Genomic DNA, 27,336 nt, shown 5'->3' on the forward strand with positions numbered 1-27,336 from the left:
TGCGTGCTGCGAGGGCAAGGGTCATGCTTTTATATTAGTTTTCTGTAACAAGAAAAATCGACTTTAACATTTTTACAAAAAAAATTCCTTATAAAACAAAATCAAAGGCACCAAAAATTTCCCTGCAGACCCAAAGAACAGAATGTCTCCTAGGAGCATCTGGGCCCGTCCTGCATGGCTCCTCCTGCCTGGCTCCTCCTGGCTGCAGGGTCTTCACCTCACTCTTTCCCAAGGTCCCCAGGAGCACTAAAAAGCCTCCTGCTGTCCTAGTGGGCTTGTCCATCAGAAAGCACTTGTGGCCAGCCAGGACAGGTCATGGAGAGGCTCTCGTCCATGGTGTCTTCTCCAGGGGACAGACGAACAGATGGACAGTGTGCAAGGCAGGGGGTGAGCTGTTCTGTCCAGTTCTGGCTGGAAGCAAGAGCTGTCAGTGACAAAGGCCATGGAGGGACTGTTTGCACATGACTGTGTTTGTGGAACATCCATGTGACAATGGGGTGGGGGGGGAAGGGGGAGGAGGGGGGCATCTGCCTGAGTGTGCCAGACCCTTCTGGAGCCTGCATGGCTCAGAGGGCAGGTGTGGCAGCAGTGGTGGCCTGGACTGGAGAGGACTGTTTGGAGGGTGTCTCGATCTGTGAAATGCAGGGTACCCCCATGGGTTCAATGCTGAGCATGGCAGAACTGGGGCTCGCAGGGCACAGGCCTGTGCTGCAGAAAGGAATCCAGTGGTCCATCATCCTGCAGAATACATAACAGAATCAGAGTGAGCACAGGGCACACCCACAAACACACAAAGCCGTCATAAGCAACCTGGGGGAGGCCGACTAGAGGTAAGGGGGCCCCAATGGAGGTAGTCTGGGGAGCAGACAGGGAGGTTGCCCCTGAGAGCCTAGAGCCGGAGGGAAGTAACCATGGCGTCATGGATGGGAATCTTTTGCATGTACTGGCCATTCCCTGAGGCCTCTTCCTGGGGCCCTGGTCACCTGACCTGACCAGTGCAATGTCCTCCAGAAAGGGAAGAGTCTTCTCCACCCCAGAACTGACAGCTCCCTCCCTGCAAGGACCATGAAGGCCTCACTAATTGGCCTGTCACTTCTGCTATGTGAGGACAATAGCAAAGAAGGAGCTCCATTTCCACAGCATGGCAGGGAGAGATGGAGGGAGGAAGGTTACCAGCTGCTGGAGCAGTGTCTCTGGGGCCTGCCCCTCCATGCTCAGAACCCAGGCAGATGCTTCTCTCGGCTATCAACATGAACCTCTCCCCTGACTCTGTCCCCCATCACAGGGTGTCCCCATCCACCTGCCCACAGCTGTGTAGGCTCCTCTCCGCCCCAGGCATCTTGGTCCTAACAGCAGCTAGCAGCCTGCTTCCATGGCTACATCCAGGCTCCATGACCTCAAGCATACTCAGTCCTATAGAGTCAGGACCAGGACAGGACTGCCGTCATTCTCTGGTTACTACAGTTGATTTCCTTGTTCTAAAATCTCAGCCATAGGTGGATCTATCTTCTCTATCCTCCCTGGTCTGCCAAGCACCTCCTACTACATGCAGAAAACAAGCTGATGTGGCATCATATCCGGTCACCAAGCCAGTGATCTGCTATGACTGCCCCAATGGGAGAAGCGCTGGCTTACAGTCCTCACAGCTGCCTTCACCTGCTCTTCCTCTCATGGCACCCCTCCTGCCCATAACACCACCCCCATCAGTGGTCACCCCAGCTCCAGCCCTCAAGGGGGCATCAAGTAAAGTCAGCCCTTCCTGAGCTTCCTGTGGTCTCCCCCCTTCTGCCCCGTCTCAACCCCTCTCAGCCAGATTCCTCCCCTGCCTTTCCCATCACTCGGCCATGTCTATCTTCTCCCTACGATGACTCTGTGTGGATAAACCCAGCTCCCTCTGCCTTTCCCCAGTACTGACACAGCCAAGCCTCACTTCTGGAGAAGCCTGTGCATGGGTGAGTCAAGTACACACATGTGTGTTTGTGTAAGGGCCTATATAGACATAAGTGTGGGGCACACACACAGCCACACGTGTATGTGCAAGTATTGGTATATGTTCTGTGCCTATATGGTGTAGACTCTATGTGTGTGCTCTGTGAATGTGTACATAAGTAGCCCCATGAGCACATGTGTGCTGGTATGTGTATATGCAAATGTTGTACACATGTGTAGGTGCCGGTGTTGTGTATGTGTGTGATCTGGCTACGACCATGGCTCTGTGGCTCTCCCACCTCCTTTCCTGTCTGTTCTGATTCAGGTGTCCCCCTCACTCGCTCTGAGGGCACGCACCCCATGCTTGCAGCTCCAGCGCCTGCTTCAAGGCTGACAGTACACTGCCTTCTCCAGCCCAGACCTCACTCCTGAGCTTGACCCTCTCATGTGTGGCTCCCACCACACGCCACACGTGCCCCACACGTGTTCCACATGTGCTGGCCTCCTCAGCCTCACAGTTAAACCCTGGTCTCTCACCCAGGGCCTGGCATACCTCCCTTGTGAAATGAACAGACTGTTTTGCAAAATGAAGGAAGGACAGAAGGCAGAGGGTACAGGATGGACAGAAAGATCCTCAAGCGGAGTCAGGGATAGGAACATGTGCTGAAGAGAGCCGGTGCTACCCTGCACAGATACCCACCTAGGTCGGATAGGTGTCACCTCTTCACTATCTCTTTTCTTCTTCTTCTTCTTCTTCCTCTTCTTCCTCTTTTTCCTCCTCTTCTTCTTCCTCATCGAAGCAACCAGGGTCCTTGGGAGCTCCAACAAATTCAAAGTTGCCTTCAATGTCTAAGACTTGCAGATGCTTCAGTCTCTGGAAGGCACTTTCCACCACGGAGCCCACGGCCAGCTTGTTAAACCTGCACAGCCACCGCACAGGGGTCAATGCCAGAAACCCAACCACGGGGGCCTCATGCCTACCCACCTCAGAAGGTAAAGGGGAAGGCAGGGCCCTTGGGAAAAAAGTCTGGTAGGTGGTAGAAAAGTACATATGGTTAGAGCTGGGGATCGCTGGGGTATAGAGGACTGCTGGGGTATCATCAATAAGGTGAGAGGCAATCTCCCTTTGCTCATACTCAGTCCCACGTGGGGAGCAGACATGGGAGCCAACAATGCTGTTCTCTGGCACTAACACAAGGCCAGGCTGGCACCTAGGCAAGGCCATGGCTGAGCTGCCCAGGGACATATTCAGCCTGTGGGAAGGCAAAGACTGTGGCTTAATGGCAGTCTACTCTACCCTCTGCAGCTTAGCTTGAGCATGTCATACCACCCATGTCACCAAGCCTCGGGTCTTCTGTCCTCCCCTCCTCTGTTCTGTCTCCTGTTTTGGGGAGGGGCAGGGGGAGAGAAGGCACAAAGAGCCACTCATCTCTGGGCAGAAGTTCTCATGGCTTCCAGGGGCTGTGTCATCCTAGTCCCAATCCCAATCCCCAGAAGCCAGAAAGGACCAAGATTCCTATATCCCTGGTTAAGGCCTAAGCCCAGCCCAGCTAGCTTGCACTCCGCAACCACTGTTACTCTCTGGGCCCAACTTTTCCCAGCTGTGATATGGGAAGATGCTCTCCAGGGTGCCAGACTATTACCACATGAACGTGACCAGGGCTGTCCCCTGTCCTCATCCTGCAGGGAGCAGAGGCGAATGGGGCCCGACCTGATGTAACTAGGTGGCCCCGAGGGGCACATGCAATGCCCTGGGGGCTGGCCTACCTGAGGAAGATCCCCTTGAGGTTGGGTGTGGAGTGGAAGGCATTGGCAGGCACACTGCTAATCTTGTTGTTCTGCAGGTACAGGTACTCAAGAGACTCAGGAAGCCCCTCAGGGATCTCTGTGAGCTGATTCCCAGCAATGTCCAGCAGCTGTAGAGGGGACAGGGAGTCAGGGACCCCTACCTATACATCGCACTTAACAGATTTGCAAAACTCCCCCTAGCCCCTCAGCCTAAATCTAAATCTAATGACAACTCCATAGAGGAGAAGAGTCTATAGTCCACATGCAATGGAAGCGCAGAGAGCAAAGGAGGATACTCTTAGGAGAGGACACAAAGGTGCAATGCCTATGTGCCTTTGATCATATAAAATAATATCCCTCGAAATGAATGCCAGGAAATGGACACAAAAGGTTTCTTCTTCATTATTGTTTCTGTTTTCTTTTCATCTTGTTTATCTGTCTTGGGGTGGAGGCGGGGAGTAAGGAGGACACAGAAACGGGGACAAAGGGTGAACAAAAGGAGCAGTGACGGGCTGGGAAGGTGGCTCAGTGGTAGAGCGCTTGCCTTGCATGCATGAGGCCCTGGGTTCGATTCCCCAGCACCACATAAGCAAAAAGAAAAAAAAGCCAGAAGTGGCACTGTGGCTCAAGTGGTAGAGCGCTAGCCTTGAGCTGAAGAGCTGAGGGACAGCGCCCAGGCCCAGAGTTCAGGCCCCACGACCAGACCCCCCCCCAAAAAAAAAAGCATCAGTGATACTAGACATTATGTTGAAAATGAACTATACAACTTGTGGGTGGAGATAGGAGGGAAAAACTGAGGAAGAGTAAGGAAAGGAGTGATATTATTCAAAAAGAAATGTACTCTTGGGCTGGGAATGTGGCTTAGTGACAGAGTGCTTGCCTTGCATGCCTGAGGCCCTGGGTTCGATTCCTCAGCACCACATAAGAAAAATTAGAAGTGGCACTGTGGCTCAAGTGGTAGACTGTTATTGTTGAGCAAAAGAAGCTCAAGGACAGTGCGCAGCCCTGAGTTCAAGTCTCAGGACTGGCAAATAATAATAATAATAATAATAATAATAATAATAATAATAATAATACTTCTCTCGCAGAATGGCCCGCATCCTAAATTCAGCCATTGACAAATGCTGGAGGGAATGCGGAGAAAGAGGAATCCTACTGCTGGTGGGAATGTATACTAATACAACCACTTTGGAAAGCAGTCTGGACATACCTCAGAAAACTAAATATAGAAATATAGACCTCCCTTACGATCCAGCCATATCACTCCTGGGCATCTACCCTGAGCAACAGGAACCAGGATACAAGGATACATGCACCTCCATGTTCACTGCAGCACTGTTCACAATAGCCAAGATATGGAAACAACCCAGATGCCCCACTACAGATAAATAGATCCAAAAATCGTGGTACCTATATACAATGGAATGTTAGAAAGGACAAACTAATGGCATTCGCAGGGAAATGGGTGGAACTAGAAAAAATCATTTTGAGTAAAGTAAGCCAAGAGCAAAGAGACAAACAGCACATGGTCTCCCTGATATGTGGATGTTAAATACAAAATGTAAGGAGATATGACAAAGTAAACAGGACTCGAGAAACAAAGGACCTCCACAATGTCATATCATTACTAAATGACCCCATGCTGCTGACCAATATATGGTATATATGCACACATCTAAGGGAAACTAGGAGAAGGACACAGAATCAGAGGGAAACAGGGGAAAACATAAAACAGAGGGACCTATCAGCTGTACAGGACATTGATAAAAACAAAGCAACTCAAGGGCAGTGATGGGGGCAGGGAATAAGAGGGATAGAGGGAACTGCTAACACTAAGCAAAAGGAAAGAAATGTACCTATCAGACGATGTGGAAGAAATAGCTGTATTGTCAAAGCTCATAGAATTCACAAACCTTATAGACCACAATGATGACAATTTGCCTCATGAAGGTTAGAATGTGTTTGTGCCTTTAACTAAGTATCACTGTCTCACAATACTATGAAATTTGTAAAATTTATGTAATCATTTAATCACTTAATCATTTAAAGAACTAATGATTCTCTCCTATCAACATAATAGTTAATTAAAAAAATTAAAACAATCCAGGTGCCGGTGGTTCATTCCTGTAATCCTAGCTACTCACGAGGCAGAGATCTGAGGATCACAGTTCAAAGCCAGCCGGGACAGCAAAGTCTGTGAGACTCTTATGTCCAATTAATCACCAGAAAACTGGAAGTGGCACTGTGGCTCAAGTGGTAGAGCACTCACCTTGAGTTGAAGAGTTCAGGGACAGTGCCCAGGCCCAGAGTTCAAGCCCCATGACCAACAAAAAAAAATAAAAATAAAAACAAAATTAAATTAAAAAATAAAGAGATGCTCAGAGAGCATAAGTGAACTGTCCAAGGTGCCTGACTACAAAGCTTTGTTCTCACTAATGTAAGTAGGTCCCACCTATCCCCTTCCACCTCTTCACATGCAGTCAAAGCCAAGATGTTGCTGGATGCTGGTGGCTCACGCCTGTAATCCTAATACTCAGGAAGCTAAGGGCTGAGGATCCAGGTTCAAAGCCAGCCAGGGCAGGAAAGACCATGAGACTCTTCTCTCTAATAAACCACTCAGAAAACCAGAAGTGGCACTGTGGCTCAAGTGGTAGAGCACTCGCCTTGAACTGAAGAGCTGAAGGATAACACCCAGGCCCAGAGTTCAAACCCCACAACCGACAAAAAAAAAAAAAAAAAAAAAGCCAAGATGTTTGGGAATCATAGTCCCTCCCTAGCAATCTTATCATTTTATCAGAATAAAGACCAGTGAACCTTTGAATTTTTCCCCCTGGCCCTAGATGGGGGCAGGGACAGGCAGGCGTCTCATTGATGGGTATCATGGGCCACATATGCAGAAGCTAGGAGTGCATGGAGACAGGGAATGGCTGGCTGTGCCCTGGCTCTGTGCAGCTTCACTCCCTCTCACACTGTCAACGTATCTCACCAGATCCACACCCAGGGCAGCCAGGAGTGGGGACTCCACGGTCTCTAAGGCCCTTCTTTACTCTGAGAGGATGAGGTTCAGAGTCAGGAAAGTGAGAATCCTATATCCTGATAGCAGGTGAGCTGGCGTGAGGATTTGAGGGGAACATAAACTTCCACAATTTAGGGAGTCTCTCTGTCCCCTCCCTCCACACAGCTTCCCCGTGTGACCCACAGAACTTGGTGCCCTTCACATATCTCAGAACTTTCTCACGAGATGGCTGCAGAGAAGGACTCAAAACCTGGCAATGACAAGCTTGTAGAATTGCCTCTGATAAGGGAGGTAGGAAAAGAGGGAGGGAGGGAACACAGGAGGGAGGGAGGTGAGTGAAGAGGGACCTGATGCAGCCATGGCCAGAGAAACATTTCTGGGCCAGCTGGGGCAGAGTAGCTGCCTATAGAAAGATCCAGTAAGAAGAAGAATTCCACCTGTACACACCAGAGATCCCCACTGAACTTCTCCAAGCCCAGGGAGGTACTTGGCCTGCCCTTCACTGGCAGTGTGTACTTAGGTACACACTCCTGAAGGGGAGTGAGTGGCCCTCTAATTGTCTTAGTCCCTAGGAGGTCCCTAGATCTAAACTGTGTCTAGTACATGGTAGAGCTCATCTAAGATTGTGAAATGAATGAGTGAATGAATGAACAAATGAATAAGTGGATAAATGAGTAGATGTTACCAATGAGAAAAAGTGGGGAAGATCCTTCAGCAGAGGAGCCAGCATGCCAGGATCGAGCATGAGAAGGCAGGTGCTTTTCAAGACACCTTTGATTGAACACAGTATCAAACTAGCGAATTCCTAGGAAGCTGGGGGTTCAAGCAAGAAGTAGGGTTCCCTGGCCTAGGGTATGGGCAGCCAGGGTAAAGAGAAGGGGACAGACTAGAGCCACAGTAGCACATCTGGGTCAGGTGCAGGTGGGCTGCTGGAGGCCAGCAGCAGTGACTAAGAGGTTGTAACACCCAGGCTGTCCTGAGTGAATGTCATCATGTTCCACTGGGGCATTAGAAAATACAGGAGCAACTGGCACCAGTGGCTCATGCCTGTAGTCCTAGCTAATCAAGGGACTGAGATCTGAGGATAGCAGTTCAAAGCCATCCTAGAAAGAAAAATCCATAATCCTCATGTCCAATTAATCAGCAAAAAGCCAGAAGTAGGCTGGAAACATGGTGTGCTTGCCCTAGCATGCATGAAGCTCTGGGTTTGATTCCTCAGTACCAAAGAAACAGAAAAAGCTGGAAGTGGCACCTTAAGCAAAAGCTCAGAGACAGTGCCTAGGCCCTGAGTTCAGGCCCCAAGATTGGCCAAAAAAAAAAGCCAGAAGTAGCTCAAGGGGTAGATTGCCAGCCTTGAGCAGAAAAAGCCAAATTAGAGGGTGAGACCCTGCTTCAAGCTCCAGTACCGATGCATACAACACACACAAATACAAGAGAAAGACCTATGACAGGTGTTGAGCCCTTTAAGAACAAGCTCCCAAGGAATCACCCAAAGGGTAGCGTAGGCAGCTGGATCCTGCCAGCTGGCGTTCAGCAAGGAGGTCAGGGCAAGGAGAAACCCTAGCTGAGCTGCAGACCAGCAGCCTTTCCCACACCAGCTGCTCTGCCCCAGGGCTGACACTGACTCCCTACATTCCACATAAGCACCCCAGTCCTGGCATTAGGTTTGAAGAGCTCACACCCCACAAGCAGTGCCCCCAAGGCTACCACATCCAGGGAGGCACAGAAGACTGAAAGTCTCACTCCTTATTCTAGCCCCGGGGGCAGACAACAGATGGCCTGAGGCCTGGAAGGGTAAAGCTTATGAAGAAAAAAGGAAAACAGACAAACAAAAACAATGGAGGTCTCCAAGAAGGTGGCATTTGAGCAGAACCCCAGAAATAGCAGAGCAAGCCCCCAGGGTGTCTCATGGGAGGGGACAACAATGCAGAGGCCCAGGTACCCTGGCTGTGACAGTGGCTTTGGGAGGACATCAGAGAGGCTTTGAAAGGCCAAGGTCAAGGGCCTGGCCCCCTCCAGAGCCCTCTGATCAATTTTCTCTATAGCTGTTTCTCATTGAATGGGTTTACTAGTTACCGAGGCATCCCTATCAGACTCTGCCATGTAGCCATACCCCTGGATGGCTCCAAGATGCCTGGGGAATCTTGGCCCTTGGGGCAGGGACCCCCCTACACACACACATACACGCACGCATGCACGCACACCTACGTTGGCCCCTGGCAGAATGGTGAGGTCAGCATGGGTAATTCTCCCCTCTCCCTAGGGCCCAGCTTCTCCAGGCACCTACTTCTGTACCTGCAGGGGTTCTCCTGATCTATGGGTCCTATCTGCAGCCATGACTGCCCACCTACCCGATGGTGAATTAGCTTCACTTTGCTACCCCAAAGAAAGCTCCCTCATGGCTCAGTCCTCACCCAGCCTCATCAGATGAGCAGGCTCAGAGCAGACCTACTAGTAGTCCCCTCTCTATGCGTGGCCCAGCCCCTCTGTACCTGCAGATGCTGTAGGTCTGCCCAAGTTTCTGGTTTCAAGGCTTGGCTCTGCAGCCGGTTGCTGGTGAGGTAGAGCTCCCGCAGCTGGCTCATGCCTGCCAATGCCCCACGTGCCAGGGTGGCCACCTCATTGTTCTTGACTTTTAGCACATGCACATTACGGGGCAGGCAGGGCTGCAGCTTGTTGAGGCGATTACCAGACAAGTCGAGTGAGCGCAGCAGGCGCAGCTTGCGAAAAGCATCCCGGTGCATTTGCTGACTGGTGATGCGGTTGTAGCTGAGGTTCAGCTCCTCCAGGAAGTAGGTGGTGGCAAAGTCCTCACGGCCAATGCCGGTGATCTGGTTGTGCAGGATCATGAGCGTGCGCACTCGGCGAGGCAGGCCACTGGGCACACGTTCCAGCAAGTTGTTATACAGGTGCACCGTGTGCAGCTTCTTGAGACCCTGGAAAGCCTGCGGGTGGATGCCATCGGCCTGCAGCTGGTTGTTGTGCAGCAGGAGGTACTCAAGGTTTCGGATGGGGGTCAGCACATTAGCGTCCACACTCTGGATGGCATTCTTCTCCAGGTGCAGCAGGACTAAGTTGCGTGGAAGCCCGGTGGGGACCCGAGTCAAGTTGTTGCTGGACAGGTCCAGGTACTCCAGGCTGGACAGCTTCCTGGGGAGGGATGGGGAAGGGACAGAATAAGGATGCTCAGCCAGAGTCCATGTCACATTTGTTCCCACCATTCTTCCCAAGTAGGGCACTGCCGCTCCAGTGTTGCATCTCCCAAATGGGGATGTCTGCTCAGAGCATCCCTTTAGGACAAAAGGCTGTAGTTGTATAGGAACGATCTAGGACAGTTTTGGACACATAAGAGTTGGTTTGAATCTTGTATTAGCCTTTTGTGGCTTTCCTGGGCCCAGAAAAATGAAAATATATTTGCCTTCAACAGGAATGTTTGAGTTTGCACTTTGTGTCAAGTAGCCAGTCTCCTTCTATACTCCCTTGACTCCCTGGACTTCCTGCCATCTAGTCAGCCCTTGCCTGGCTACATACATTATTGTTCCTGGGGATGTAAATGTCAAAGAGCTGGTCCCTGTGGTGCACATTTGTATTCCTAGCTACTTAGGAGGCTGAGACCTGAAGATCGCAGTTCAGCCAATGTGGGCAGGAAAGTCCATGAAACTCTTATCTCCAATTAACCACACACACACACACACACACACACACACACACACACACACACACACACACACACACACACACACACACACACACACGATGAAATATGGTGGGAATGTGGCTCAGTGGTAGAGGGCATGCCTAGCTTGCATGAAGCCCTGGGTTTGATTCCTCAGGACCCCATAAGCAGAAAAAGCTGTAAGTGGCACTGTGGCTCAAGTGATAGAGTGCTAGCCTTGAGAAAAAGCAGCTCAGGGATCCTTCTCCAGGAGACGCAGCTAGGAGAAGTGGGTAAAGAATACATAACAGGGCCTGGCTGGGAGTAGGCCACAGGAGGAGCTTGCCAGACACCACAGTGATACTGAGGATGTGTTATGATGCAGACCCACCAGAAGGTCTCATTGTCCAGGCCCTGGTCAGTCAGGTAGTTATTCTGCAGGTACAGCTCACGTAGGTTGCTCAGTTCACTGAAGGCTCCAGACGGGATCTTCTCCAGTTTGTTGTTCTGAGGATGGAAAAGTGGAGAGGGGAGGGTGAGAAATAGGCCTCAGGATGAGCTGTGAAGAAGCCACTAAGAGGGGATACAGACCTAGAGCACCTGGGTGTGTACTGATAGCCCCACACATGACCCACACTGAAGATTAGGTCATTGGCTCCCCCACAGGCCCTCCTGACTCCGTGCCTCTGCCCTCCCTACCTTGAGGTGCAGCTTATACAGGGCAGGAGGCAGGTGCTTGGGCACGTGGCGCAGGAAGTTGCTGGACAGGATGAGGACCTCCACGTTACTGGAGCCATTGAACATGTTCTCCGGGAGCCCAGCATCGGCCAGCTTGTTGTTGTGCAGGTACACAGACCTGGGGAGGGGGGTTAAGGAACAGTGATCACCCCACTTGGACTCTCCCCAACTCCTGGTCAGGTTGGAACTGAGACCCCGGCACTCTCTTCCCATCTGAAGCTAAGAATGCAGAGCTAAATAACTGCAGATGCTGTCTATACCACCAAGGAAATGGAGATCGGAAGAGTCAATGCCCCACTGGAAATGGGTGGCAGGAATTGGATTTCCTGACCCCCACCCCCACCCCAGTCCAGACACCTCCATACCACACCCCGTGCTGGCAGGGATGGGGCCTCTCAGCAGCTCCAGGAATGTTCTGTCTACTGGAAGGTACTCCCTCCACCCAGGCTCCACAGCTCCACACACAGAATTCTCTGTCCTTGACTCCTGGACTGAGCCCTCCTCATCCTTCAGTTCTCAACTGTCTGGATCCTGAGTATCTTTAGCCCCTGGATCTTTCTCCGCCAAGCACTCCTGCCCCAGAGGCCTTGTTAACTGCATGGCAAGCCCCTCCTCAGAGGCTGTCTAGGCCCCACTTAGGAGGAACAGCTCCACCTTAACCTTTTCCCTTCTTCCATTCTGAGCCCAGGACCCTCCCTGTGACCTCTGACCTCAAATTAGGCTTCTGGCCAAAGGTGAGCCCATAGATCTTGGTGAGGGAGTTGGCAGCAAAGTCCACACTGATCAGGGTGTTTGGCAGGAATCTTGGTGCCAGTGTCAGCTGGAAAGGGAACAGTCAGGTAGAAAAAGGCTGAAGGCCAGCTCTGGGCCCTGCTGCCAGCTGCTCCTTCTGGTAGGCCCCTTCACTTGTCCCCTCCCTGCCACCAGGGCTATCTTCTCCTGTGGAAATCTAACCCACTCCAGGAGAAAGGAAAAAAACAAAACCTCTCTGGCTTCCTCATGTCTTGAACCTGGCATTCAAGGTCTCCTAGGCCTGTCCCTACCCTCCTATTCCAGGCTTAGCCTAGGTGGATGGATAGGTGAGAGGTTTTTTTCAGCTGATGCTCTACCACTTCAGCAATACCTCCAGCCTTGCTTTCTGTTGGCTAATTGGAGATGGAGTCTAGAGGACTTTTCTGCCCCGACTGACTTTGAACCTCCATCCTCTGTATCTCAGCTTTCTGAGTAGCTAGGGTTGAGCCACTGGTAGCCAACAGGGCATGACTTTAAAGGTCATTCGAATTTCCCTGCGGAGAAACCCATGAAGAGAATTGAGGAGGGAGAAACTCAGGATCCAAGAGGCTCCTGATCCAGGAGGCATCCCATTAGACACCTAGGGGAGGTGTTAGCGGCAGGTGGACTTGAGTCTCAACCTGGAGGAATGAGACTAATTGAGACCTTCAGACATGGCCACCTGGGAGAAGATGGGGCATCTTGGGAGAGTTTAGAGCAAGAAGAGGCTGGACTAGGGTCCTGGGGCACACCAAACATTTTGAGCTCGTGTGCCTTGTACTTCAGTCTTATTGTTGTTGTTATTTTTTTGGGGGGGGTCCGGTCGTGGGGCCTGAACTCTGGGCCTGGGCGCTGTCCCTCAGCTCTTCAGCTCAAGGCTAGCGCTCTACCACTTGAGCCACAGCGCCACTTCCAGCTTTTTTCTCTTTGCTTATGTGGTGCTGAGGAATCGAACCCAGGGCCTCAGGCATGCAAGGCAAGCACTCTACCACTGAGCCACCTTCCCAGCCCTGTTCTTGTTATTATTGAGACAAGATCTCCTTTTGTTGTCCAGGTTGGTGTTAAAACTCCTGTATGCAAGTGATTCTCCAGTTTCAGTCTTTTGAGTGCTAAGACTATAAGAGAAAACCATTACACCTGGCTGCTATCTCTTCTGTAGTGTTCTGACTGCCCTTCATCACCTTGTTCAGATGCCACCTCCTCCAAGAAGCACTCCAGTGCGTCCTCAGCTCTCCCTCCCCTGCAGTCCTGAAGCCTTGTCTTCTATCTTCACTATCTAACATGCGCTGATATCCTGACTCACATCCCTACTTCCAAGGGCTGCATCTGAGCAGCACCCGGGCCCAGCAGCCCGCTGAGAGAAGGTTCACAGAAGTCAGGGAATGACAGCAGCAGGAGGGCAGGGCAGCACCACCCCCTCCAAGCCCCTCACCTTGTTATTGGCCAGGTACAGGTAATTGAGGTTGTTCAGATGTTCAAATGCCTCTTCCGGGAGCCCTTCAAAGGACAGGTCAGAGCCCAGGATGAAGGACATGCTACAGGAGAATACGGGAGCCATCCCAACCCCATGCCTTCCCCACTTGCTGGGAAGAAGGAGACGAAGGGGAAGCTAGGATCCCTTTCTGAGAAATTCTTGTGGGCCTGCCCAGCCCTTCTTGTTCCTTACCCACGTGGTCCAAGCACAGAAGGAAGACATTAAGTATCACTGAGGGACTGAGTGACCCGGCCTGACCCTTTGAGTTAGAAGGAGTAATCCCATGTGGGTGGCCACAGGGGTCAAGCCCCTCTTCATTCTTAGTACCACCCACAGGTGAGTGGGGGGCCCCTCTGGGCAGGGTAGGGGCTCTTCACCACCTGGATCTCCTCTGCCTCCTCTTATACATGTCATGTTGCTGGGAACTGGGCCTCTCTCCAGCCCTGAGGTCGGCCTCTGACACTCAGTCCTGGACTCCAAGACCCCCAGATGCTGGGGCGCACCCAAGTTTCTAGTGAGGGAACAGTTACATAAACTGTGGCGTGGCCCTCGTGGAATACCCTGCTGTGTGGTGTGAAATGAACAGCCAGTGAAAACTTTAGCAACAGGAGAAACGCTGCAGAGCGAATTCAAGTGAAACAAAGCAGGTTATCTTCTCTACAGTAGAAATAGCTATGAACTTGCAAACACTGTGAGGGTTCGTGGAGTGGCTCACACGCAGAGTGCCTGCACGAGGCCTCAGCTCAAAGCTAAGTACCAAAAGAAAAAGAAAAACTGGTGCTGGTGGCTCTTACCTATAATCCTAGCTACTCAGGAGGCTGAGATTTGAGGATCACAGTTCAAAGCCAATCCAGACAGAAAAGTCCATGGGACTGTTATCTCCAATTAGCCAGCAATAAATAAATAAATAAATAAGCAAGAAGTATGGCTCAAGTGGTAGAGTGCTAGCCTTGAGCAAAAAGAAAACTAAGCAAGGGCTGGGAATGTGGCTTAGTGGCAGAGTACTTGCCTAGCATGCATTCTCTAGCTCCACATAAACAGAAAAGGCTGGAAGTGGCGCTGTGGCTCAAGTGATAGAGTGCTAGCCCTAGCCTTGAACTAAAGAAGCTCAGGGTAGCCAGGTGCCAGTGGCTCACACCTGTAATCCTAGCTACTCAGGAGGATGAGATCTGAGGATCACAGTTTAAAGCCAGACTGGGCAGGAAAGTCTGTGAGACTCTTATCTCCAATTAACCACCAGAAGACCAGGAGTTGCACTGTGTTTCAAGTGGTAGAATGCTGGCCTTGAGCTGAAGAGCTGAGGGACAGCACCCAGGCCTAGAGTTCAAGTCCCACAAACAACAACAACAACAATAGCTCAGAGATAGTACCTAGGCCTTGAGTTCAAGCCCCAGGACAAAGGAAAGAAGAAGGAAGGAAGGAAGGAAGGAAGGAAGGAAGGAAGGAAGGAAGGAAGGAAGGAAGGAAGGAAGGAAGGAAGGAAGGAAGGGAGGGAGGGAGGGAGGGTGGGAAACAAGCAAGCAAGCAAGGAGTGCTCGGCCCTGAGTTCAAGCCCCAGTACTAGACGAAAATAATTAATTAAAAAAATTTAAACCTGGGGCTGGAAAGGTGGCTCAGTGGTAGAACGCTTGCCTTGCAAGCCTGAGGCCCTGGGTTCTATTCCTCAGCACCATATAAGCAAAAAGAAAAAAGCTGAAGAGCTGAGGGACAGCGCCCAGGCCCAGAGTTCAGGCCCCACAACCGGACCCAAAAAAAAAAATTTAAACCTACAAAGAAATGTCTGAGATGAGTTGTATGAAAGGTTATACAACTGTGTCAACTTCCTAAATCTCATCAAATTGTACCTTGAAATTGAGTACCTTTTATGATACATAAATTATATATCAATAAAACTACCTTTTTTTGCCAGTCATGGGGCTTGAACTCAGGGCCTGGGCACTGTCCCTGAGCTTCTTTTTCTCAAAGCTAGCACTCTACTACTTGAGCCACAGCAACATTTCTGGAATTGAACCCAGGCCTTCATGCATGCTAAGCAAGCACTCTACCATTCGGCCACATTCCTAGCCTGAAGCTACCTTTTTAAAAATAAAAGAAAACATACCAAAATGCCAACAGTAATTAGTCAAAATGGCAGACTTAGAAGGGTTTTTTTTCCACCCCTGTTACATTTCCAAGATTCTCTAACTTAATCATGTGCTATATCAGTCAGGGGAGGGCAGGGGGGAACACCTTAAATTTTGAGGGCCCTGAAACCCTTTGATTCTATGGGCCCCTGTGAATTGAAGAGTGTGACATGGTCCGTCCCAGGAAAGCCTGGCTCCCAGGCTCAGAAATGCTTAGGGCTGGCTTTGTTCAACATCAGGGGAGCCCTTGCATGCACAAAGCCTATCTTCATGCAGTGCTTAGGGCTGGCTTTGTTCAACATCAGGGGAGCCCTTGCATGCACAAAGCCCATCTTCATGCAGCCCCACAGCCAGGCAAGCGCAGGCCTGTTCATCCCTACACACCAGAATCTGCTAGACCAAGCTCTCTTCGTAGGCACCCAGCAGCAGGCAGGCCCAAGTCCCCATTCAGAGTCCTCTAGCTCTGGGAATTGAGAACTGACCCCTCACCTTGGGAAGTCAGACGGTTATTCTGGAGGTTCAGAGTCTCCAGTTGCTGTAGCCGAGTCAGCTCCTCGGGGTAGATCTTCTCCAGCTGGTTGTTCTGTGGGGGAGATGGGGGATAGGAACAGCTTTAGCCAGGGTGCTACTGTGCCTATGCTCGGCCTCAATCTAGAGACCATCCCTCTTTTTTTTTTCCCTTTTTATTTTTATTTTTTGTCAGTTGTGGGGCTTGAACTCTGGGCCTGGGCACTGTCCCTCAGCTCTTCAGCTCAAGGCCAGTGCTCTGCCACTTGAGCCACAACACCATTCCCAGTTTTCTGGTGGTTAATTGTAGATAAGAGTCTCACAGACTTTCCTGCCTGGGCTGGCTTTGAACCATGATCCTCAAATCTCATCTGCCTGAGTAGCTAGGATTACAGGTGTGAGCCACCAGCACCAGGCTGGGACCTTCCCTCTCTTGGGCCCCTGTTTCAGATTTCTCCTCTTTGACAGGCAGACACTGAGTGTTGGGTCATATAACACTGGGGTTCAGCAGGGACCACAAATGAGCAGTTTCAGGCTTGGTGGGCCATCTGTCCCCCCTTAAACCTGTCCCCTGGGTGTCCCTGCTTGGTGAAGGGTGTTTGCAGTTGATCCCTAAGCAGAAATCACTTTGCTTCTCTTCCTTGGCCCTGTGGACCCCTCCCATTAGAATCTTTTTTTTTTTTTGTCGGTCGTGGGGCTTGAACTCTGGGCCTGAGCTCTGTCCCTCAGCTCTTCAGCTCAAGGCGAGCGCTCTACCACTTGAGCTACAGCACCACTTCCGGTTTTCTGGTGGTTTATTGGAGATAGGAGTCTCACCGTCTCTCCTGCCCGGGCTGGCTTTGAACCGCGATCCTCAGATCTCAGCCTCCTGAGTAGCTAGGATTACAGGCGTGAGCCACCAGTGCCCGGCCCATTAGAATCTTTGAAAACCTGGAATCTTTGCCTACCTCTTTCAGGAGCCTTTCTGGTTTGGGTTAGGGAGAATTGGGAGCCTACTCCAGACCCCATTATCACCGGCTGATTTCTAGCTGACTTCTCTACTTAGGTCTCAGCCTTGTCCAGACAATGGGTACCTGCAGGGTATCTGAGTTCCCCCTTTGTACCTAGCACCTACACAGAACCAGAGGCTCCAAGCAAGTTACCCAAGAGACAGTTTGGATGAAAGCAAGAGCAAATAAACTACAACAAAAGCTGTCAACTGTTCTTCTTAGGCATCCTGACCTTGATCCCTGCAGCTGCCATCCTAGTCCCACTCGCCAGGATTGTGTGGCCATGGGTCACTTTCCTTCACTGGACCTGATCTTCTCTGGAAAGGAGTGACAGCCTCTTTTTCTCTCTCCCCCTGGGACCATCCTGAATGCACCAGGAAGGCCCTGCCCACTTCTCGAGGCTCACAATGTGGTCTGTATCTCAGCAAAGGTGAGCACTCTGTGCTCTGAGACCCCAAGCTCTCAAGCTGGGTCACTGGCTTTGGTCTTCCTGACCCTGGATGGCATCTGCGGTGCCATAGCTACCTGAAAGCAGGTCATCTGTATGTGTCATTGTGACACAGAGTCTGCCACCGCACGCTGGGCTGCATCTCAGACTCCTTGCAATAAACAATCAGGCTACAATGTCCGATGCTCTGTGAGCAGGTCGAGAACAGGACACCATGAGTCTGACCTGCAGGAGTGTAGGGCTTGGAGCCATACGTGTTAGAAGCACATTCTGTGTGTGCGTATACGTGTGTGTGCTGGGGTTCTGAGACAGCAATGATGTAGGCGGGGCCTCATGAGTCTCACCTGCAGGGACAGACGGTAGGTGTGCTCAGGCAGGTCTCCTGGGAACTCACGCAAGTCAATGCCACCACAGTCCACAACCCCCTCCTGGGAGCAGGAACAATCTCGGGGACAGTCGATGGGGCCTGAGGTAGGCCGTGGATCCTCAGAGGTCAGGACTAGCACAGGCTCCTCCTCCACAAACTCATCCTCCTCAGTATTCAGTCCCAGGAGCAGCTGAGGCATCAAGAGCAGCAGAAGCAGCAGCACCCTGCTCTGGGTCATGGTGTCTGCTGGCATCTGTGGGAAGAGCAGGTCAGGGTCACCATGTCACATGGTAATGGACTGTATACTGGGCACATGGCTAGCTCCCTGGCAATTCATGAGGAGCCCTTCCTGGACACAAGGATCTTCCTAGTGCCACCTCTTCCTTCCTACCCACCTGCACCCCATCAGGGCTGTCTTTCTAAAGGGTAAGGGTACACAAAGCCCAGGCTACAAAACCTTCTACAACCCTCACAAGGCTGGTGGGTCCCGAGGAATTTGTGCGTTCATTTTCATAGAAGGCAAGCTGAGGCAGGACCTAGACTTCACCAAGATCCTGGCACCCTGGCACAGGCGGTGCAGGGAGCCCTTGGCCTTCCCTCGGCACCAGCAGAGGTACGCAGCCCTTTAGTTTCTATTCTAAGATCTTCAGCACTCAGCTCTGCCTCTCCTCCAGCTGTCCTCTCCCCAACCAGCCCAGTTATAAAAGGCTGTTTAGTGGTGTTTCCTCCAGGCCTCTTCATGGAATGTTCCTTCTGCCCCAAATGCCCTTCTCTCTCATGCAACAGCAGTGTTATGAGACATATGAGTACTCAAAATTGCCTTCCACAGAGGTCCATGGACAATTCTGCGAGTCCGAGCAGAGGCCACATTCACAGCCTGACAAGAGGTAGCCGGGGCTGCTGCCCAGGACCCCCAAAGCCCACTCCTGAGGCCAACATGCTCTGCTTCCCTCACAGGGCCCAGTGTGCTCACGTGACCACTGCCAAAGCAGGACACCACTCCCCCCCCACACACACACCCCATGGTCCCAGTCAGCCTGAAGATGATGCTAGGGTGTCATTGTCCCCAGGGTCCTATAGACCTGGGCTCGGCTCAGGGGCGGTTCCCTGAGCTCTCAGTAAGGGACTCACTCAGACAATGTGTCTGGCATGCGAGGACTTGAGACATGTGGTAGTCAGGAACCCTAAACCCAAGTCCCACCATTAAGTGGCTCTCACCTTCCTTAGCGGTGCCAGGCAGGCATGAAGTCTGACTCATGCTCCTGTGAGAAGTCATCTTATGACGGATGCAGAGCGCCTGGCACCTGTTAGGTGACAGGAGCCACCACTGCTACTGCGGTGACTACACCCAGTAATGTGCTCCACTGAGTGGGCAGGAAGGACACTGGCAAGTGTCCAGGTGTGGGTGTCCAGTCATGCGCAGCACATGGCCCCAGCCAAGCCCCTCCCCCAACTACATCAGGAACCAAACACAAAGCAGCTAGAAGGGTCTGACCAGATGCTGGACCTGAGCAGGTTTGGAAAACGGAAACAGTCTAACCTCAGTTTCTCATCTGTCCTCGGAGACAATACCAGAGCTGTCCTCTAAGGAGATGGTGAGTCATCAGTGTGCTATGCACAGAGCACAGTAAGTGCTCAATAAATGTCAGCTCTTCCAACCACTACTCATCTGCCCCATAGCCTGGTCCACCCCATCAACTCCTCTAGCATCTCCTGCTTCTTCTTTTCCCTGCTGGGCTTCCCCAGCCCCACATGCTCCCAGAAGTCACTGCAGCTGCAGTGACTCCTCACTGCCCTGTGGCTGCTGCGCTATTTCACCCCACTTTCCTTCCTCAGTTCAGCCAGCTCTCCAAGGTGAGGCCCCAGCGTTCCCAGCAAGACACAGGTGAGGGACAAGGACAGCAGCCAGGCCTCTGTGACCCTCCAGTTCCAAATGCCTCAGACTTGAGCCCCCTAGCCTCTTGGCCTTATAGAAAACCAAGTACAGCACTCACCACTAGTAGGATCCAGAGAGCAGTGAAACAGCATTAGGTGACACTCATGACATGACAGAGTGGCCCTCTGTTCCCCTTTCACACCCATCCTGCCCAGCCTCCTCACCAAATGCCTTCTGCAGATCCCTTTTCCCCAGCACCTTAGAGCCTCACCCCTGGCTCATTCCTGTAGTCCTGGAGCTGCCACAGCAGACTACAACACACTTCCTATCCTTGCCTGCCTGACAAGATTGGGGTTCTAGGAGGGAGTGTGGGCCCAGGCCAAAGATTCACTCAGGACTGGTAGCTTGGCTGAGGGCAAAGGTCCAGGAGAAGGAGCTCTGGTCCCTATAAATCCTATGCACTTAAACTCTCTCCCTCACCTTCTACTGGTATCTGTGAAAAATCTGTAAGCTGACGGGTGCTGGTGGCTCACATCTATAATCCTAGCTACTCAGGAGGCTGAGATCTGAGGATCACCATTTGAAGCTAGCCTGGGCAGGAAAGTCTATGAGACTCTTACCTCCAATTAACCACCAAAAAGTTGGAAACAGAGCTGGACCAGTATATACACAGACACACAGACACACACACACACACACACACACACACACACACACACACACAGACACACACACACACACACACACACACACACACACACACACACACATTCATATTATGAACCATAGTAAAAATATTGTCAGCACTTTGGAGATCAGGGACTGAGGCCCCATTGGGACTTCGGCTAGGTGGCCAAGCTGAGTGTCCACCCAACTCTTCAGCATCGTCCCCTGCTGCTCTTGCCTGAGCAAAGAACACGAGCTGCTGGACACCCAGAGAAAGCCTCAGGCAGGCTCCTGGTTTAGGGGCTCCAGGGTACCACATATGGCTACGAGGCACTTCAAGTGTGCCTCGTCCAAACTGAGATGTGCTAAAAGTGTACACTGTAGGGGCTGGGAAGGTGGCTCAGTGGTAGAGCGCTTGCCTTGCATGCCTGAGGCCCTGGGTTTGATTCCTCAGCACCACATAAGCAAAAAGAAAAAAGCCAGAAGTGGCGCTGTGGCTCAAGTGGTAGAGTGCTAGCCTTGAGCTGAAGAGCTGAGGGACAGAGTTCAGGCCCCATGACCGGACCCCCCCCCAAAAAAAGTGTACACTGTAATGTCTATTGACTTTAAAGACATGCTACCAAAACAAAGGATATCAACTACCTCTTTCACATTAATACACTTTCTCATTTATCTTTCTCAATATAAAGATACATGGTAGTACTTTATAGACAAATCGGGTGAAACAAAGTTAAGTTTACCTGTTTCGTTTTGCTTTTTTAGAGATGGGATCTAGAAAATGTTTACATCACATTTGTGGTATACTTGCTATTGCAGTTAGCCAGTGTTGGCTAGGGAATTATGTGTAAACTGAGTTTGATAATCCCAGTGTCAACACAAGTTTGATCACAGGAAGCTTGGAATCTGTTAGGGGTCCAGAGAAGCCTAATCTTGACACAAATGGCTTCCCAGAGGAAGGGAAGCCTGGTCTAGCACTTGGAGGGATATGTATCCCACAAAAGGAGAAGAGGATACAGACCTAGGCAGAAAGAGTACAGGTTGTGCTGTGACTATAGTCACTAGATAGAAGCGGAGCTGTGGCTCAAGTGGTAGAATGCTAACCTTGAACTGAACAGCTCAGGGACAATGCCCAGGCCCAGAGTTCAAGCCCCACTACCGACAAAATAAATAAATAAATAAATAAAGTCACTAGACTGTTTTGGGAGAGGCAGAGACTAAAGTAGTCACCACAGCTACAAGTCCTGACCAGATGAGGCTCAAAAGTGAACTTTGTCTCTGGAAGATGAGCAGTGTGGAAGATAAGCGTGAAGGCAGGCTGGGATGACAGCCATCTGTGAAGCTAGGGCTCAGGTAAAGGATGATGAATCTGCTGCAGGCAAGGGAAAGTGCTGGCTGCAGCGAGGGAGAGCAGGGGGCGGATCCCAGAAGACATAGGAAAAACAGGTTAAGACTTGCAGCATGGTGGCCCCAAGAGCTCTCTGTGTCCGTTGGCTTCCCAGTAACTCTCAGGACCATGAGCCAGGACAGCTCCAGCTCTGCTCACTGATCTGACCTTGGCTGCTGCACCACACCATCTGAGCCTCACTTCCCCTGCAGGGTTCTTTAAGAAGGCTGAGCAATTGCCTGTAATCCTAGCTACTCAGGAGGCTAAGATCTGAGGATCACGGTTCAAATCCAGTCTGGGCAGGAAAGTCTGTGAGACTCATCTCTAATTAACCACCAGAAAACTGGAAGTGCTTTGTGGCTCAAGTGTAGAGTGCTCACCTTGAGCTGAAGAGTTCAGAGACAGCACCCAGGCCCAGAGTTCAAGACCCACAACTGTCAAAAACAAAAAAAAAATGCTGAGCAAGCTTCCGAGAAAGGAGGTCTGCTGTGTGAGGTAGAAGGAGTTGCTTCCCCACTCTGAGCTGTTTCCTAGTTGAGGAAATAGACAGGGAAGCTACTTGTAGGATTAAATGAGAGAATAGGCCCAGCCTGGTGCTGGCACCAAGTAGGTATGATATGCCTGAGGAGACTGTTACTGAGAAAGTAACTGAGGTGGGCTGGGAAGGTAGCTCAGTGGTAGAGCACTTGCCTTGCATGTTCGAGGTCCTGGGTTCAATTCCTCAGCACCACATAAGCAAAAAGAAAAAAGCCGGAAGTGGCGCTGTGGCTCAAGTGGTAGAGCACTAGCCTTGAGCTGAAGAGCTGAGGGACAGCGCCCAGGCCCAGAGTTCAAGCCCCATGACCGGACCCAAAAAAAAAAAGAAAAAAAAAAAGAAAGAAAGTAACTGAGGTGTACTGAACACCCCCTCTCCAAATCTCAAGGGCTAACATGTATTTGTGGAAAGTAAAGCTGGATGAAGGAATGGCAAGGGAGACCCAAATCAAAGAGTAGACCCTCATCCCTTAGCACAGCTTCTTCCTCCACCCAAAGTCAGTGAAAACTCACTGAGCACCTGCCCTGGGCCAGGATAGCTATAGCTTGCTGATGCCAATGGAAATCCTAGGACTCTGAAGCTGTCTCCCAAGACTGCAGGTTCAAGCGCAGGGGGCTCTCACTGCTGCCCATCCCGGGAATCTCAAATGTCTTTGCTCTGGGGGCCTCTCCCGTCGCTCGAGTTTAGAGGTTCCTTGGCGCTCCTGCAGCACCCCACCTGTTTTACCTTTCACCTCTCAGCTGAGCCTTCCGACTCCCCAGATATGAAGTGGACACCAGGAAACATTTGCTGAATGATTCGTGAAAGACAGAGTTGAACAAAAATCTGCAATAGCCAGACACCAGTGGCTCACACCTATAATCCTAGCCACTGAAGAGGCTGAGATCTGAGAATCACGATTCAAGGCCAACCTGGGCAGGAAAGTCCACGAGATTCTTACCTCCAATTAACCACCAGAAAACTGGAAGTGGCATTACGGCTCAAAGTGATAGAACACTAGCCTTGAGTGAAAAAGCTCAGGGACAGCATCCAGGCTCTGAGTTCAAGCTCCATGGCCAAAAGAAAAAAGGAAGAAGAAGAAGAAGAAGAAGAAGAAGAAGAAGAAGAAGAAGAAGAAGAAGAAGAAGAAGAAGAAGAAGAAGAAGAAGAAGAAGAAGAAGAAGAAGAAGAAGAAGAAGAGGAGGAGGAGGAAGCAGAAGCAGAAGAAGAGGAGGAGGAGGAGGAGGAGGAGGAGGAGCAGCAGCAGTAGCAGCAGCAGCAGCAGCAGCAGCTAATATTATCTAGTGGTCAGCACTCTTTTGTGTGTGTTTCCTTGGACTTGAATTCAGGGCCTAGGAGCTGTTCCCCTGAGCTTTTGTGCTCAAGGGTAGCACTCTACCACTTGAGCCACAGCTCCACGTCCAGCTTTTAGCTGGTTAATTGGAGGTAAGAGTCTCCCAGACTTTGCTATCTGGACTGACTTCAAACGGTGGTCCTCAGACCTCACCCGGGCCCCACTAGCTTGGATTGCAGGCATGAGCCACTGTACCCAGTAGTGATCAGCACTTCTGAGTATGACTTAACCAGCTGCAACCCCCTACCCAAGATTCAGGCAGAAGGGACAAAGTACCTTCTCATGTAACTTATGGAAACAGTCACCTGCATGTGGCACTTTGGGTCCTAAGAATGTACATTAGGGGGTAAAATCCCCAGACTCGTCATTGGATTGTCCCAGGCCAGCCTTCAGGCTCCTCCTTTCCCAGCCTGCCCAAGGTGGAAAGGCAGAAGCTTAGACTGCACACGCGTGCCTATCCCAGACCGAGACTACAGCCCCCCAGCGCAGTATAGACCCTGGCCAGGGCCAAGCCCGCTTCCCCTCAGCAGCTCAGGCTGCAGCGGCCACTCCTCCCAATCCCCTCCCAGTCTCGCCCGCCGTGTGTCTCCTCTTCTTCCACCTGACCACGTGTCAAATATTTAAATGCCACCATCCCACCCCAGCCCAAGGCCCAGGCTGGTGGTTCCACACACCCTCCAGAGCTTCCGCTACTGTAGCAGGAGGGCGCCAACCTTCCCTCTCACCGGTCCCTCCCTCCGTCCCGCTGCCCCAGCTGCAAGCAGCTGCCCAGACAGACTGACAGGCAGACTCTAAGCCACCAGCTGGGCTGGCTCCGAGAGGGTGCAGAGCTGGGCTGTCGCAACCCAGAGGCCGGGGAAGCCAGGCCCCAGCGCTGGTCTAAGCTACAGAAGCCAGGGGTGCACCGCCCCACCTGTCCAGGCGCCCAAGGGGGTAGATCTCCGTCCCCTCTCGGGGTCTCGGTTTCCCCATCTATACAGAGGTCAAAGGTTGAGCTCCCAGGGGCCTTAGTGAGTTAGTGCGGATGCTCTGGGCCGAGGCTGTCCGTTACCGGGGTGCAAGCCCCACCCCAGTTCCACCTGCCCCCACATTCCCGTCCCCCGCCGGCGCGCTTCCTCCTCCCCTCCCCATCCGCCCTCAGATTCTTTCCAGATGTGCGCCGCGGGAGGGGCCCAGGGGCTGGGACCCGCCGGAGCCGGACGGGAGAAAACACTCCTGCCCGGGTCCCGATCCCACCACGCGGGGAACGGGGCGGGGGTGGAGGGGAGAGAGAAGGGATCCCCGACCGCGCCCTCGGGGCGGGGGCCGGGGGGTGGCACGGAAGGGGCGAGGCGGGCGGCCCCGCGCGGGGCGGCCTGGGTGCCGGAGAGCCCGCTGCGTCCGCTGCCCGGCGCAGCGCCCGGCCCCCCGGGCCGCCCGCGCCCCCGGTTACCTGCTCCGGCGCTTGTCCGGCGGAACGCGCTCCCGGGTCTCGGCTGCGCTGCGCGGCCGCGGGCGCCCATTCAAGTGGAGCGGTGCCGTCCGCGGCGCGAGTTTTATTGCGGGGGTTCCGTCCTCCCCGCCCCCTCCCCGCCCCCGCTCCCCGCGAGCACCGGCTGCACGCCCCGGGACACGGGCGCGGGGCCCCTCCGCCCCCTCCGCCCCTGCGCCCTCCGGCGCGGCGCCTGGCGGGGGCCTCGCGTCTCCCGGAGGCCGCGCCTCGCACCGGCCCCACTCCGCCCCTGCGGGACCCGCCCGCACCACGCCTCCCCCTGCCCCCCGCAAGATCGCGAAGGCGGGGTGTCCTGCCCGCACCGCTTCCTCGTTCCAGCCCCGCCGCGGTGGAGCCCGACCCTCCGGGAGGCCTCCTCACCTGGGCGGAGACGGCTGCCTGCACCCCGCGGCGCCCCCCAGCTCAACTTCTGCCCCACGCTGCAGGAGGATTCTGCAGCCGCCCTCCTCCCCCCCCCCACCCGAGGCTCCCGCACCTTTCCCTTCCCCTCGCCCACCTGGGACTCCTCCGGCCGAGACCCTGCTGGACCCCTTCCCGGAAAAGCTTCCTGCCCTCCCACCCCGCTCGGCTGGCTCTGAGCCCACAACCTGGAGAGCCTTCATGGCCCCGGGGAGTCGGGGTGCATGCGGATCTCAGTCTTGGGAAGACAAGGGGCTGTGAACCGTGAGCCCTCCAGGCACCATCTTGCTCCCAGGTGCAGGAAACATTTTCCAAGTGAAGGAGCATTAACCACCAGCCGCGGAGGAGACCGGGTTGGGTGCCAGGGCTTCGCGGGTGGAAGGCGGTTGGGCTGGAGGTCGGTGGTCAGTAGCACTCCGAAGGAGTAACAAGCTCTCCTGGATACAGCACCCCGGCCTATGGGAAGGGCACTCACTCAAAGTAGCCTCTCCTGGCTTGTGGAGAAGGAAAACAAATAACTCAAACGTGGAGGCACAACCTGCCCACCTCAATTGCCAAGGCCTGAACAAACGAATCGCGTGGAAGTAAAGCAGCACCAGAGTTTCATTTGTGCTGTCTGGTCAGGCCTCCTGTTTGCAGGTAGCACATGCATGACTCTCCTGCAAAGGAAGCCTGCGGCTCCCCGCAGACAGAGGGACTGAGTAGTACAGCCTTTCACCGGCTGAGCTGGGGCTCTGAGCCCAATCCTGCCCAATCCATAGCCCTCTCTGTGCTGGAAACAAGCAGGGCACGTCAGCATACTGTGTGTAGTCTGAATTTGAACCCACAGCTGCCTGTTTCCATTACACCAGTAACTCAAGAACTTAGCAAGACTGGGAACGGGAAATATTTTGCCTTCTTTGGCCTCAAATTCCAGTCCTCTTGAATTCAAACTTGAGAGTTGTATGATTCATGGGACGGGACAAGGGCCAACACAGAGGCATCTCGTGTCTTCTTCTGAACACTGGCTTCAAGTGGAACTGAAGGAATAGGATTCAATGGGCTTGAATAAACACAAACCAAAACCATCTTGGATGAGAGAAACAGCACACACCCCAAGCCCATAAAGTGCCAGGCACTGTTCAAGATCCTTCTGTATGGGGAAGGTATTGTGCACATTTATACCAAATACCTGCAAGGCTTATGTGTTTTAGGGGACAGACACTTGATTCCCTTAGCACCCACCCAACTCCCACTGCAATAGGCTTTGCCAAACTGGTTCCCTTGCATGCTTTGTGGCTGTGTGGTAGGGTTGAGTCTGGAAAAATCAGCCGTCAAGTACTTAGGGGAGAGGTCTCAAGGAGTAAGTTAGTGTCATTAAGGACCCGGGGGTCCTAGCCAGCCAGTATGAGCCTCAGGACATAACACGTAGCCTTTTTAGTTAGCACGGAAAGTGATCGCAAGAGTAATACGCAAGCAGTCCTCTGAGTCAGAAGAAATGCACACTAATAAGCCCCTCACTGTGAAGGGCTCCCAGGAAGTGTGTGGAGTACGTGACCAACTCCCAGATCAGAAATGAGATGCATAAACACCTGTAGTGGACAGAGCAGTCAGGGCCCACTTTGGCTGTCCCACCAGTAACTGACTAATTGGAAATGACTAATTGGAAAGATCAGGGAAATCTCCTCCCCTGAGTTCCATAAAGACCCTGTGACAAATGAATTACCAACAGCAGCCCTCTCTCGGGACCTCTTTCTGCAGTGGGAGCTTTGCTTTGCTTTGCTTTCTAAATGAACCAACTTCCAATTCTTCACTGTCACCCTCTATTGTCATCCATTCTTTGAATTCGGACCAGAACTCCAGTGCT

General features: G+C 52.3%; 1 protein-coding gene across 1 annotated transcript; it reads right to left on the reverse strand.

Moving 5' to 3' along the window:
* Nucleotides 1–15: 15 nt before the first annotated feature.
* Podn (podocan) lies at nucleotides 16–25,145 on the reverse strand. Its single transcript, XM_069987207.1, has 11 exons — nucleotides 25,032–25,145; nucleotides 17,783–18,058; nucleotides 15,984–16,077; nucleotides 13,330–13,394; nucleotides 11,837–11,946; nucleotides 11,088–11,244; nucleotides 10,780–10,895; nucleotides 9,226–9,883; nucleotides 3,697–3,845; nucleotides 2,630–2,849; nucleotides 16–738 (listed from the first exon to the last, which is right to left on the reverse strand). Exons 2-10 carry the CDS (start codon nucleotides 18,056–18,058, stop codon nucleotides 2,657–2,659), a joined length of 1,818 nt encoding a protein of 605 aa, XP_069843308.1. The 5' UTR covers nucleotides 25,032–25,145; the 3' UTR covers nucleotides 16–738; nucleotides 2,630–2,656.
* Between the last annotated feature and the right edge of the window lie 2,191 nt (nucleotides 25,146–27,336).

Source organism: Dipodomys merriami, unplaced genomic scaffold, assembly GCF_024711535.1.
Source record: "Dipodomys merriami isolate MVZ:Mamm:240054 unplaced genomic scaffold, mDipMer1.0.p SCAF_34, whole genome shotgun sequence".
NCBI lineage: Eukaryota > Metazoa > Chordata > Mammalia > Rodentia > Heteromyidae > Dipodomys > Dipodomys merriami.

Coding starts and splice junctions, on each gene's coding strand:
- Podn (XM_069987207.1), bottom strand. CDS start 18,058: ATGCCAGCAGACACCATGACCCAGAGCAGGGTGCTGCTGCTTCTGCTG. Junction 11,947..13,329: donor TGTACCTGGCCAATAACAAG/GTGAGGGGCTTG, acceptor TTCCCTTTCCAG/CTGACACTGGCACCAAGATT. Junction 9,884..10,779: donor CTGGACAATGAGACCTTCTG/GTGGGTCTGCAT, acceptor ATCCCTCCCCAG/GAAGCTGTCCAGCCTGGAGT.